Genomic DNA, 14,836 nt, shown 5'->3' with positions numbered 1-14,836 from the left:
TTCTCTCAGCTCCAGTCCATCTTTCACAGCTGTCAATGTGATGCTCTAAAGCACCCATCTGGCCCATGAACCTCCAGGGGCTCCCTATTACCTCTAGAATCAAACACAAACTCCTCTGTTTGGCATATTAAGAGTCTTTGCAACTTGACTCCAAGCTACCTTTTCAATATTATTTTATAATACTGCCCTTAATATACATGATGGCCCAGCCAAGCTGGCCTTCTTGCTCTTCTTCCTGCATAACATTCCATCTCCCATCTCCATGCTTTTGTACAGGCTGGTCCCCATACCTGGAATACACCCCCTTTTCACCTCTGCCTTTTAGAATGCCTAGTTTCCTCCAATGCTTATGAGACTCACATACTACCTCCTGGGAACATGAAGCCTCTCTTAATCCCTAGCTACTATGCCTCTCCTTCTCCTACCAAAAAGAAAAAAAAATTAGCTTGTATGTTTTGTCAGTTTGTTGTGTCTGACTCTTTGGGACCCCATTTGGGCTTTTCTTGGCAAAGATACTGGAGTGGTTTGCCAATTTTCTTCTCTGACTCATTTTACAAATGAGGAAACTGAGGCAAACATGGTTAAGAGAGTTTCCCAGAGACACGCAACTAGTGTCTGAGGTCGATTATATACTTAAATATATACATGCTATCTCCTTGAGAACTCATAAGTTCCCTAAGTGTGGCAAGGATTGTTTCATTTCTGCCTTTGTATCTCTAGTGCCTAGCACAGTGCTGACACATAGTAGGTGCTTTAAAAATGTTTGTTGATTGACTCACTATGCATTTTCAAAATGAACAGTTACTAAAAGAATAACTGTTATTTGGGGGGGAGGGTCTATGACTTTTTTCTTTTTCCTTTATTTCCTTCTTTCTTTTCTTCCTTCCTTTTTCTTTTCTTAACTATTGTAACAGTTAAATAACAGATATGATGTTGTGGTGGACAGAGGGCCAGTTTTAGAGTCAGGGCCACTTGGGTTCCAGTATAGTCGCTTAACCTCTCATGGCAACTCTCAGGGCTACAGAGATAGGGCTGATCTGCCTGGAGGGAGAATGTTTCTCCACCAGGAGCCTCTCATACTGATGAAATCACTGTGCTGATCCAGTAATAATAACATTTCACATTTAGGTAGCACTTTTTGTGACTATGGGTCTCCGGGAGCTGGGCGCCTCTCTCAAGAGTCTTAAGTTTGTTCGGAGTTGCTGATCGCCATTGCTGAAGGGATTGCCCCATGCCAAGAAGTTCCCCGTACTGATGAAATCACAGGTCCACACCCTGCTCCCCCCACCCAAATACTCGCTCACACGCGCACACACATGCACACACACACATACACATGCATGCTCACGCGCGCGCACACACACACACACACACACACACATCACTTTAAGGTTTGTAAAGACTTCATATGTATCATTTAATTTGAGCCTCACAGCAACCTTGTAAAGGCAATGTTACAAATATTATTATGAACATTTTACAGATAAGAAAACTGAGGTTTGGGGTGGTTAAGCTATTTAGTAACACAACTAGTAACCAAGGCAGGATTCAACACCTAGATTTCTTCTGACCCCAAGATCAATGCCACATTGCCTCTTTAAAAATGGGTCTTCACACTTGAAAAGTTTGGTTTGTGTGGATTATAAGCTGTCTGCAATCTCCAGACTCAGTGAGGACATGGAAAAGTAACCCAAGAACATACACAAGTCCCATACATCTTCAGTATTGGGATCTTCAGGACTGGGATCAAATACTCGTGGCAGATGATCCACTTTCAGATAGGGACTACATTGATTATAAACTCCTTGTGTCTGGCTTCTGGAGTCAGGTTGATACAGTGGATAGAGTACTAGCTTGGAATCAGGAAGACTTCAGTTCAAATCCGGCCTCAGACTTTCACTAGCTATGTGACCTTAAGCAAGTCACTTAAATTCTTGGGCAAGTCAGCCTCAGCTACTTTATCTGGAAAATGGGGATAATAATGACACCTACTTCCTAGGTTATTGTGAGGATTAAATAAGACAGCATTTGTAAAATGCTTCGTAAATCTTAAAGTGCTACATAAATGCTAATTATTATCATTATTATTCAATATTAATGAAATGGCTTCACACATTTGATGTCCTAAATTGCACTACTCTCTGTTCCTTGATCTGAGTCAAGGTTTCCTCAGCTCTAAAATGAGGGTAGTAATCCCAGCAATACCTACCTCAAAGGGCTCCTGCCGGATAATTCATGGAAAATTTCCCTTTGCGAAGTTTGAAGCAGTATAAAAATATCCTGAGACGGTATGGAGCAGAGAACAGAAATCAAGCCTTAGGGCCAGGAAGACCTGGGTTAAAATACTGCCTCTAATACATACTGGCTATTTGACCCTGGACAAGCACTTAAACACTTGGTCCTCCTGATCTAGGCCACTCTAAGTTTTTTCCCAGAAAACGCATTTTGTTTCTCTTTTTTACATGCATTTATCATCTCTCCGTCTTCTCTCGCCCTCCCAGTGAACAAGAAAAATAAAAATACAACCCTCGTAACAAATATACATGACACAGCAAACCAAATTCCCATATTGGCCATGTCCAATTTTTGACTGTGTTAAAAAAAAAAAATATGTGTCTTGTGAGATCACAAGCTGCAGAAATGGTGTCACCCTGTGTTGGGTGAGGTTGCTTTCTCATCCAAAAGGCCCCCATCCCAATGAAATTACAGGTCCAGACTCATCCCTATGATTATCATCATCATTATTATTGGGATATTAATAACTGTCCTATTTACTTAATGGGCCAATTCAAAGGATGACATAATAGGTGTAAAAGCCCCACATAAAGTACTCTACTCTGAAAGGGTCTAGTAGTATCCTGAGAGCAGAAGATGCTAAACTCTCAGGTATGGGAAGAGTTAAAAATCCTCCCGAGATGTGGGGTCTTATAATCTTCAAGAAGTTAAAGCCTATTTTGCTGGGTGCTGGTTTTCCCAATAAATCCATGTGAGTCGATGATTTAGCAAGGGCCTTGGCCGTATGGTTATTGGCAATAGCAATCTCACTTACACAGAACAACATTTGGAACAAGCCGTAATTTAGAGAGGGATTTATATTGTTTGTTCTGCCGCCACACACTGGGCAAGTCATAAATTCCCTTGAAGAGGAAGAGGGGAAATTGACAATATTTATGAACTGGAGACATGGAGGAGAACCCGATTGAGTTCCTTGATTTGTTGCTGCCCCTAAACTGCATCTCCAGGCTCCAGCCAATGACAAGTCTGCTCCCTCTGGTGCTCAACAGACCCTACAGGCCATTTTCTCCTGAGAGCTGGACCAAAGTCACCTCTCAAGTGTCACATGATTAATGGTGGTAATGGTTAATGGGAAGGATCTGCCATTTCATCTGCACGAGGAACTCCATCCACCAACAGAGATAGAAACTCATCTACAATGTAATGGGCACATAGAAGTTGTTAGCTGCATCCTAGGTGGGATTTCATCCCAGATCTTCCAGACTCCAAGTCCTAAACATCGTGCTGTCTTTATGATCATTGTTTAATGAACTTAATTTCTCCAGGAAAAGGAGTAGGAATATGGGATGTAACCAAGGAAAGATTTTCACATTACCCATGCTCTGGCCTCAGGGATGAGGAATGCCTATTGTCGGAGGGCTAATGGTCCCATTTTATCTTCCTATTTGTCTTTATGTTGGTTTGAAAGAGAAATGACAATGTAGAAAGAACATTGCTTGAATCCCCCTTCTGCCAGTTACTACCTGTGTGAACTTGAGGAATTCACCTCGTCTGCCTAGGCTTCATTTTCCTCATCTGTAACATGAGGGGGTTGGGTTAGAGGATGACCTCCAGGGCCCCTTCCAGCTCTAAATCTACAATCCTAAGTAGAACACAGGTATTTCATAAGTTTGTTGTTGTTTAATTCTTCTCCTGGATAATGCCCAACTCTCTCCTTAATTTAGATACTGACTATGTGAGACATGATGGGGACAGAGAAATTTAGCTCAATTTTTGGAAGGATTTTTAAAAATGTCAAAATTAATATTACCTCTAGTTTCCACTGCATGAGTTTAACTAATTTTATGCTGTATTAATTTCATAATTGGATCATCTTCTCTTCTGAGTCAGCTTAAAGTTACAAGTTAACTTATTAGCATCCCCAAAAGATATATTGTCCATCCTTGCCAGTCCCCATACATTTGACGGGGTTCTTGTCTCTCTAACACACCCTTCTAGGTACCAGGGACTCTGTCAACTCAGGTCCGCTATTAACAAGGGCTGAAAGATGCTGATGGGTCCCATAAAACAATTAACATTCCTTAATTGTCAGAGAGGGGTGGTCACTATTCCATGTGGTTGCAATAGGCTGCTTTCTTTCAAAGAACCAATCATGTTGTCCCTACTTCCATAAAGCCGTCTAGCCTGTAACCAATTGCATTGTCTTCCCTACCCACCCAACTCTGTATTCCCCCCAAACTATATTAAGGTGGGTGAGTCCTACCTCAGGATCTTTGGTCATCGACAGAGGCCATTGACCCAATTTATTGGTTTCTGCTAGCCTGATTAATAAATTGATTATGCTCAGATCATTGTCTTTCAGTTTACCTTAGTTTTCTAATATAACACTTTGCAGTTAGAGCTGTTTACAAGGAGAATGGACCAGCCTGGGATAGACTGAGTTTCCCAGTTACTGGAGATTAAAGATTTAAGCAGAGTCTGGACAATACATGAAAGGCCATAGGAGGGGACTCTTTCAAAATTGTGGAAGGTTGGGCTACGTGACCATCAAGGTTCTATCCACGAAGTCTTCTCTCCCTACATCCCAACCCACTCAGATATCTTTCTTCCTGGTACTCTCGTGAACTGTCTTTGCAATATAATTTGCACTAGATAGCATTTTATAAGCACTTATAACCGTATCACATCAGTCAGTCAATAAGCATTAATTAAGCACCTTCTATGGGCCAGGCACTATGCTAAGTGCTAAGGAAACAAAGAAAGGCAAACCAACAGCAACAATAACCAACCCAGTCCCTGCTCTCAAGGAATTCACATTCTAATGGGGAAGGAGGAAGGAAACAACATTTATTAAGTACACACTATGTGCCAGGCACTATGCCAAGTGCTTTACAAATATTATCTAATTTATCACGTCAGCCTTGGGAGGCTGGTGCTGTTATTGTCATCCCTATTTTACAGATGAGAAAACTGAGGTAAACAGAGGTTAAGTGACTGGCCCAAGGTCACGCAGCTAGGAAGTATCTGAGGCTTCATTTGAACTCAAGTCTTCCTGACTCTGGGCTCAGCATTCTGTCCGCTGAGCCAACCAACCTGCCAATTAGATGCAAAAAACTAACCATGAGCTATAGACAAGATAAACTGGAAATAATCTTCAGAAGGAAGGTACTAGCAATCGAGGGATATTGGGAGAGGCTTCTGATAGAAAGTAAGATTATAGATGAAGTATCCGTCTTTTCCTATCTAGCAAAGCTGCTCGTAAGGAGTGTGGGCTGTATCTCACATTTCATCCATCCCTTCTACGTAGGCTAAAACATATATTGGGCATATACTGATTACTTCTAAAGTGGGGTTTGACCGTGTCATTTCCCCTGTCAAGATGCTTTCCACCACTGCCTTTTAGGATCAACTACAGACTCCTCTGTTTGACCTTTAAAGCCCTTCGCATGCACGGGGCAGGTTTCTTTCAGGCAGGGATTGTGTCTTTCGCTCGGATCTCCCTGATTCCTGAGTGCTTGAGTAAATGCTGAACAACTGCTGTGCGTTAGCTGTCAGTTTGGTAGCTTGGATTCAGCATGTGTACCCACAGGCAAGGCAGAGGGAAGACTGTGCAGCAGCAGAAAGACGGGACAAAACGGAAATAAAAGGGGGAAAAGAAGCTGAGCTGGGGGTCCTGGAGACCTGAGCTAATTCTGCCAGTAAATATCTTCATGCGTGGCAGCTAGGCAGCACAGTTGACAGAGCACCAGCCCTGGAGTCAGGAGGACCTGAGTTCAAATCAAGCCTCAGACTTGACACTTAGTAGCTGTGTGACCCTGGGCAAGTCATTTAACCCCAATTGCCTCGCCAAAAAAAAAAAAATCTCCATGACCTGGGGAAAGGAATGCTATTTCTCTGATTCCATTTCCTTATCTGTAAAAGGAGGGAGCCGAACTGCTAGGTACAACCTCAAGGAGGTCAGTGACAAAAAAAAAGTTCCCACATCCACCCAAATGTTATCACAGCACTTTTTGTAGTAGCAAAGAAGTGGGAGTGAAGTAGGTGCCCATTCACTGGGGAATGGCTAATCAAACTGTGGTGCGTGAACGCGATGGGATATTACGGCACTGTAAGAAATGATGATGATGATGATGATGATGCATACTGAGAAATGACTGCAAGGTGAGGGAAGCAAAACCAGGAAAACAATGTATGCAATGACTAGCCGAGTGTAACCGGAAGAACGGTAATGACCAAATAACAGAGACTGACCGCTGCTACATTATAGTGACCAAGTTTGGCCCCAAACAAGATCGAGAAGAATGAGCCTGCCTGTACAGGACAGCTTTGCAGCTAACAAGTAGAATGTTTTTTGTTGCTGTTCAGTCATCTTCAATTGTGTCTGACTCTTTGTGACCCCATTTGGGGTTTTCTTGGCAAAGATAATGGAGTGGTTTGCCATTTCCTTCTCCTGCTCATTTTACAGATGAGGAAACTGAGGCAAACAGAGTTAAATGACTTGCCCGGGGTGACACAGCTAGTGTCTTGAGGCCACATTTGAATTCAGGAAGATGAGTCTTCCTGACTCCAGGCCTAGCACGCCATCCTCTGTGCCACCTAGCTGCCCAGGAGGATGTATTTTGTCTTTAAAAAAATGAAAAATATTCATAACAGAGATTCGTGGTATCATGGACAATCTCATTTTATGTTCTTTTGTGTATATGGAAAATATATGTTATAAAAAAAAAATTTAAGAAAAAAATGCTCTTTGTAGAGGTGGGGGGAAATGGGTGTGGAATCTTGCTTTTGATATGTTGGTTACTTTTTCTGAACTTTTTTTTCCTTTTTTTAAAAACTCTTTGTTATAAGTAATTGTTCTATGACATATTAGGAAAAGTAGACAATATAAAAATAAAAGATAGTGCTGCATATGCATGTGTATATATACATTTATATATAAATAGACAGACAGACATGCATACAAATACATGTTGGACTACTACGGGTCTCGAAGGTCTCTTCTGATTACATACATCTGATTCCATCAGACTTTTGAGGAAGTTTGATGCAGCCTTTACCTGGAGGGTCGGGCAGCTAACACTGGATTCTGGCTCTCCCACCAGCTAGCTGCATGACCTTGGGTAAGTCCCTTAACGTCTTAGCTTATCTTAGTAAAATGAGGTGCTCTCTAAGGCCCTTCTCCCTGACAGCTCTAAATCCTGTGTGCCTGTGAGGATCCCATCATACTTGACTAATTGGCTCCCTGCTGAAATGTGGCTTCCTCTAGGGCAGTACCAGGCTTTATTCAACAACACACATCAACACCTCTCAGTGTCGATGAACAGATGTAGAAGTGAAGACAATACGTTTTTATCTAACCCAAATTGTGACAGTAGATTTTTTTATGAGGAAGAGGCAGAGGTCAGAGAACCAAATTCCAGGATAGGAGGCAGTCACAGAATCATCAAATTAGAGCTGGGGGTAGGGTGCAGTGGGAGGTATTAAATATAATCTAGTCCACCACCACCCCATTTTCCAGAAGAAACTGAAGACCGGAGAAGTCAAGAGATTTGCCCAAAGGTCAACCAGTGAGGTAGAAGTGGAGCCTGTACCTCTATGCCAAGGCTCTTTCCTCTAGACCACACACCTTCCTATGAGAAAGCTGAAAAACTGCACCACCACCCTCAAGCTGCCCAAGAAGTTTCATGAAATCAGAGAATGTTGGAGCCAGAGGAGCCTTGGAGGCCATCTAGTCCAAGGGATCTTAACCCAGGGTTCATGGACTCCCAAGGGATCTATGGATAGATGTCAGGGGATCCATGAACTTGGATGGGGGAAAAATGACATCTTTATTTTTTATTAACATTTGGTTTCCCTTGTGATTTGTTTATGCATTTGAAAGCATTATTGAGCAGGGGTCCAGAGGCTTCATTAGATTTCCAGAGGGGTCCAGGACACAAAAAAAGGTGAAAAAGTCCTGCTCTGGTCCAATGCTCTCATTTAAAAAAAATATTACTGATTTGTTGCTATATCACCTAGATTTCCCAGTCCTTCCCTCTCCACCCCCAACCCCCAGAGAGGCTTCCCTTATAAACAAAGAATAAAAAAGAGAAAGAAAATAGATTAGCAAAACTAACCAACATATCATCTGACTCTAACATTATATGCAGTGTTATTGTTAGCAAAAGTAAGTGTAATAACTTAGATTTATATTAAGCTTTATAGTGTATAAAGCATTTCACATCCAGGATCTCATTGGATGCTTATAGTTATCCTGGCTGGTAGGTGAGGCTGAGATAAAGGTCACCACTTTACTGATGAGGAAACAGAGAGATGAACATGGTGACAGATAGGGACACCAGAACCTGAGGTATAGACATATATACATATACATACAAACATACATACTGAGTAACACTAGCAAGCCTGAGTCCCAGGCAATAGAGGAAAAAAGCAAAAAAAAAATAAAATAAATTAGAAAGTAGAAAAAGGAGGAGAATAGGAGACAAAAGAAAAGGCAGGAAGGGGGGTATGAAAAGGAGTAGAATGGGTGGGGCAAGAATCATTTTTGTTTCCTTTAAAACTGTTCAAGTACCACTTTCTACAGGAAGTTTTTCCTGACTTCTCCAGATGTTAGGACCCTCCCTGCCCTTGTGACATCATCTCTCCCCTCATATTTACCTTGCATTTATTCTCATGCATCTGGAGGCAGCTAAGTGGTATTACAGATATAGCACTCTGACCTGGAGTCTGGAAGACCTGAATTCAAATCTGGCCTCAGATACTTCCTAGCTGTGTGACCCTGGGTAAGTCACTTAACCTTTGCTTGCCTCAATTTCCTCATCTGTAAAATGGGGGTAACCATAGCACCTGCCTCCCAGGGTCGTGGGGAGGATCGAATGAAACCATATTTGTAAAGCCCTTTGCAAACCTAAAAAGCGTTACTAAATGCTAGCTATTACCAATAATATTACTAATATGATAATGTATACTAATTAATATTATTAATAATTATTATTAATAGAGAGAAGGTAAAATTCATGAGGACAGAGACTGTTTAAGTTTGGTCTTAGAACCTCCAGTGCCTAGCATATGCTGATTAATGGGCATCCATGTCTCCCAACAAATGCCTCTGCTCCCAAGTGTCCCCTCATCTGTACAGTGAAGGAAAAAGGTGGCCTCTGAACTCCCTCCAAGTTTTAAAAATCTATCATGATCCATGATCAATCCATCAACCGTGCCAAGGTCATAGGCTGTCTAGGCTGGCCCATACTTCATGCTTGTTCCGTGAGCCAGCTCAGGATCATGAGTCAGACTCAGTCTAACAGCATTCCCCGGACCCAAGTTACCAGACCTTGCCGGCTTGTCAAGGTTATTAGAGCTAGAAGGAGCCTTAAGACTCATCTAATGCCTTCTCCTCATTTTCCAGGTGAGGAAAGGAAGGTCCACAGAGAAGTGTCTTGGCCAGCGTCTCCCAGATTCCAGGAAGCAGAGGAAGGACTAATTCCCAGGTCCCCGGAGTCCTAGCCTCGTTCTCTTCCCTCTGCAGCAAGGGTTCCTAACCTTTTTTGTCTCATGGACCTTTTTCATAGTCCTGGGAAGCCTATGGCTCCCTCCTCTGAATAATGGTCTTAAATACGTAATACAAATGCATATGATTATAAAGGAGATCAGTATATCAGTTATTGTAGGAGTTATAAAAAAAATTTGTGAAAGAAAAAAACAAGCTGGCAGATCCTAGATTAGGCACACCCCTTACACCACGCCAAAATCAAGGCCTTCTTAGAAACAACTGATCTGAGAATCAACCAGTATTTTCTAATTAGTAAGTGGGAAAAGTGGTTATTTGAGATTTTCAGCTATTTTAAGGAACAGGGTGGTTAATGGGTAAAGAGACAGCTTCAGTGTCCAGAACTGGTAACTCCTGCCTTGACCATGGTCTGGCTAAATGATCCTGGGTAAGTCACTCAGGGCCCTAGACAAACCTCTAAGACAGTAAAGTGCAGAGCAAGGGCTGATTGCACTGGTACATCCATGAAATCACAGGGACCAAAACAAGCCACACCTCCACGGAGCTTTGGGAGAAAGAGGAGCTGCCTCAGAGTTAGAGGTTGGCATCTCACCTATATTCTCAATCATGGCATCCAGAGCCATCACAGCAGCTCCGTAAATGGTAGAACTCTTGGAGTTGAGGTTATCTGAGATTGCAGTGACCACGGAGACCAGCACTGGGTGTAAGTTATCTTTGAGGTAAGGGACCATTTCCGTGAAGATCTGTAGGGCACACTGGTTCACTCTCTTGTTGGGATCCTGGAGCCTTGGGATGAATGCATCAAAGATCTGAGAAGAAAGAAAAAACAAAGACTCTCTGGGGGTCCCTACTGCTCAAGCAGAGAGGACAGAGAAGAAAGAAGAGATGTGGTGGTCAGCCAAATGACCCATGCAGGCCGTGTGAGGCACAGCAAGCGCTAAACTCCAACTTCATCATCAGGAGATCCTGAAGACCTTTATTTCAGAGGTAGTGTGGCATGGTAGAAAGAAGGCTGGAACTCAACTCGGAAGACCCGTGTTCAAGTCTTGGCTCTGTGCGGCCTTGGACAAATCACCTAGCTTCTCTGAGCTTCAGCTTCCTCATATGTAAAATGAGGGGACTGGCCTCTCAGTGGTGTCAAACTCAAGTAGAAATCCCTACAGGCTGCATTGACTTAGAAAACCACAACTTAACATTATCTAAGTTTTAGTGTATTTTTATTTATTTTGACAAACATTTCCCAATTATATTTTAATCTGGTTCTGGCCACATTCAGGCACTTTTTATGAGCCTCTTGAAGCCTGAGGGCCAGAAGTTAGACACCACTGAGGTAGATGGCCTCTAAGGCCCCTTTCCAGATCTATTATTTTTGGAGTAAATAATGCGTATTCATCATCCATACAGTCAGTGTTTATTGCCTGCCACACACAGGATAGCACAATGCCAGGCACTAAAAAGAGCAAGAGAACCAACTTCCTTCCTGTCCAAACACAGAGAGACATACAACGCTGAAGCAGAAGCCTTAAGAGTAAGGATGTCTGACTTTCAAGCAGTGGAGCAATGCAAAACACACTGGACTGAGAAGCAAAGGACTAATGTGAATCCTAGCTTTGTCAACAACTGTGTGACCCTGGGCAAGTCATTTAACTCCCCTAAGTCTCGGTTTCCTTGTCTGTAAAATGGGAATAAACCTGCCCTTTCTACCTCCCAGGTTTGTTGTATGACTCAAATTAAAAAACAAATAACAATATATGGGAAAGAGCTTTGGAGGCAAGAAGTACCATACAAACATGCACCATCACTGCCACCACTCCTGCTTCTACCTAAATGATCATGCCTTGCTTGATAAATCCTCTAACACCTAAGTTCCTTCATGTTCAAGGTAGCCATATCAAAAAGGAGACAAAATGTCCATAAATCACTCAAAGCAGAGGGATCCTTAATTGTTAACTGTCCAAAACTGCCTAACAATGAGAAATGTCCAAAGTGAAACCCTAAGCCTTGGGCAGTAGTGAGATCTCAGTCCCTAGAGGTCTTTCAAGTGTAAACTGCCTGACCCCTTGGTGGGGATGCTGTAAAAAAAAGGATTCCTTCTCAGACTAGGGGAGAATCTCTGAGATTTCTTCCAACCACTGTGGCTCCTGGGACATCTTCAAAGCAGAGAGATGCACTAGTCAGGAGATGGTGTCTGAAGTCACTTCAAAGCAAGCAGAGCCAAGAAGGCTGAAGAGGGCCAGCCTCTTTAAAGGCATCCGTCATCTCGCAAGTTTACTGACAGAACGAGCATGGCAAAAATGAAAAAAAAAAACAGCTGGTCCTCTCTGCACGACCTCCAGGTCCCCGATATGCTCACCTGTGTTAGGTTGGCGGTGATGAAATTTGGGCTGTTCTTGCAATGGACGAGGAGGCATGTGATGCCTTCTAATCGGGCCCGGTACTCCTTGGACTGCAGCAGAGAGTTCAGCTCCTTCAGCTGCTTGGCCACATCTGTATTACGAGTGGTGGTGGTGTGACAGGCTGCCACCGACTCGCTCTCGAGGCTGCACCTACAAGGTGGGTGGGGGGCTGCCTGAGAGTCAGTCTCCCAGAAGCCCTCCCAGATATCCAGCTTTCTCATCTGCTCATCTCCTCTCTGTCCCCATCTCCTACCCCAACAACACTTGCGACAACTCAGGCCACATGAATGAGCTCTGGGGAATGAGACCTCCAGTCGATACCAACCAATGTTGGCCATTGACTGTTGAGATTCTCACTGAACCTATAGCCTGAAAAAGTCATAGCTCATTGAAACTCTGTGAAATCTCCCTTCTCTGAGATTGATGGACCTGGTTCTCAGGGGCACCAGACCTTGGCAAAGTGGCATTGGAGCATAGATATAGACCTGGAAGGGTCCTCAGAAGCCATCTTAAACAACCCCTTCATTTTACAGATGAGAGAAATAAGACTCAAAAATGTTCAGGTACATATCCAAGGTGATAACGGTAGTTAAATATCAGAGGCATGGCCTGAACTCAAGTCCTTTGCCCTCAGAGTCAGTGAACTTTCTGTACCAAGGAAGTCCCTTCTCTTACCATCCTCCCTACCTCTAGAGAGGATATAAAACACTCTTTTCTCTCCTAAAATCTTGCTGGAGCATTTTGTTTGGATCATATCTTTGCCCATCACATTTAACCCTCTGTCATATTTATTTCTGTCCATGTCATATCCTTCCTGTTAGATCATAAGTTCCATGAAGGCAGGAACTATTGCTTTTAATTTTTATATACACAATGTAAAGCACAGAGTGTTGTGTGTGGTATATACTTTTTAAAAATTTGTTGCTTTAAATTGCTGAACACTTGGGAATAGGTTAAAAATAAAGGTTGGAAGCAGTGAAGGAATCAAGAAACAATGAAAAGCTTAATTCTATAGAATGAGACATACATTTTTAGGCATGGCCAATATGGGAATTTGCCGTGCTTGACTGCATATTTGTCAACAAGGCTTTTGCTTTCTATTTATTTTCAGTTTTTCAATGGGGAGGGAAGTGGAAGGGAGAAAAAAATAAATGTTTGTTAAGTTACAAAAAGGAAAGAAAGAAGGGAGGGAAGGGAAGGAGGAAAGAAAGAAAGAAATGAAGAAACAAAGAAAGAAAAAGAAAGAAAGAAAGGGAGGGAGGGAAGAAGGAAGGGAGGAAGGGAGGAAGGGAGGAAGGAAGGAAAGAAGAAAGGAAGGAAGGGAAGAAAAGAAGGAAGGAAGGAAATTGGGAGTAAGAGGGCCTCAGTTTGAATTCCCAGTTTTTCCACTTCCTACCTTTGTGACCTTGGGCAAAGTCATTTAGCCTTTCTGGTCTCCTTTTCCTCATCTGTAAATGAGGTCCCTAGATGACCTCTTCCAGTTTAAACTCTACAATCTTAAGAACAGCCACTTTAAAGATAAAATTCCTGTGCTGAAACACATTAAAAGACCACAGACTTTGCCCCAACTTATTCAAATTTGGTGAACAATAGGACTCAGAGCATTGTATATGGGAGGACTCCCAGCTCCTTCTTACATTAGCACCAATATGTTCATGCAAGTATTGACCTGTAAATGCTCCCTTCAGCCCCATCGTGCCCCAAGACCTATTTTCCTTCCCACAATCCTATTTCCCAGAATCCAGCAGGATATAAGAATTCCCCTCGCAGACTGGTCCTAGTCAGTCCTCTCTGTGATAGATCTTAAAATCAGAATTCTGTCATTCAACAGCAGTGTCATACCCTTGTTCCCTAGGCCGGACTTCTTCAGGCGCTATCACATTCTTCAACATCTTGCGGCCCTTGATAGGTGAAGGCTCTACGTTTTCTTCCACTCCCTAAAAAAAAATACATATATACAGAAACCAATGAAGGGAGAGTCCCATTTTAGAAGCACCAACCCCAAAGATCATGAAACAGACAGAAGATGACCACCATTGTTGGGTTTTTGCAACAGAAACAGCAGCCCACCCAGTAGTGTGTCTTGGCTCTTCACAGACTAGACCTTTAGACTTGCTTTCTGTATCAGGGGCCTCAAATTCTGGGATGGTTAAGCAAAACCCACTCCAAGGAAAAGAAAGGAGACAGAAACATCCCTAGGGGAGAGTGGCACCTTTCCTGGATGTCTCTGGAGTCTAGAAGAAGGAGATAAGTCAGCAGAGAAAAGTCTTGCCCTAGCTTTTCCTCCATAGCTATGGAAGGTTAGGTCTTGGAAGCAATGACTGTTTCCTTTTTAAAAAGTTCTTATGTGCCCAGTACAGTGCCTGGCACATAGTAAGAGCTTGACAAATGTTTGTTGTTTGATTTATGGAGGACTGTGGTTAAGCTATATAACTTCTATAATTGGCTAGTTTGCAACTTGGAGTTTAGGAATTCTAGGGTCAGAAATTGGCTGTTATTTACCAGCTGTGGGACCAAGTGACCATACTGGTCTGAGCTTCAGTTCTCTGGTTTTTAAAATGAAGGTAATGACATTTGCCCTATCTACCTCACGTAGTTTTTGTGAAGAAAGTGCTATGTAAACTTAAGTCACCCATGGAAATGTGAACTATTATTTAAAATCCCTCCATTTCCCTAAAGGGATTGGCAATTAAAG

At 42.6% G+C, this 14,836-nt stretch overlaps 1 protein-coding gene across 1 annotated transcript in view; it reads right to left on the bottom strand.

The window, feature by feature from the left end:
• TOGARAM2 (TOG array regulator of axonemal microtubules 2) overlaps window positions 1–14,836 on the bottom strand; it is a 79,893-nt gene that overhangs the window by 30,751 nt on the left and 34,306 nt on the right. Inside the window, exons 15-17 of the mRNA XM_036749922.1 lie at window positions 13,984–14,078; window positions 12,099–12,291; window positions 10,338–10,554 (exon numbers count right to left, since the gene is read on the bottom strand). Coding sequence (XP_036605817.1) covers window positions 10,338–10,554; window positions 12,099–12,291; window positions 13,984–14,078 — 505 coding nt within the window. The remainder of the gene's footprint in view (window positions 1–10,337; window positions 10,555–12,098; window positions 12,292–13,983; window positions 14,079–14,836) is intronic.

Source organism: Trichosurus vulpecula, chromosome 3 (genome assembly GCF_011100635.1).
Source record: "Trichosurus vulpecula isolate mTriVul1 chromosome 3, mTriVul1.pri, whole genome shotgun sequence".
Classification (NCBI taxonomy): domain Eukaryota; kingdom Metazoa; phylum Chordata; class Mammalia; order Diprotodontia; family Phalangeridae; genus Trichosurus; species Trichosurus vulpecula.
Note: the sequence above shows the minus strand (reverse complement) of the source record. Positions and strands in the feature narration are given on the sequence as shown.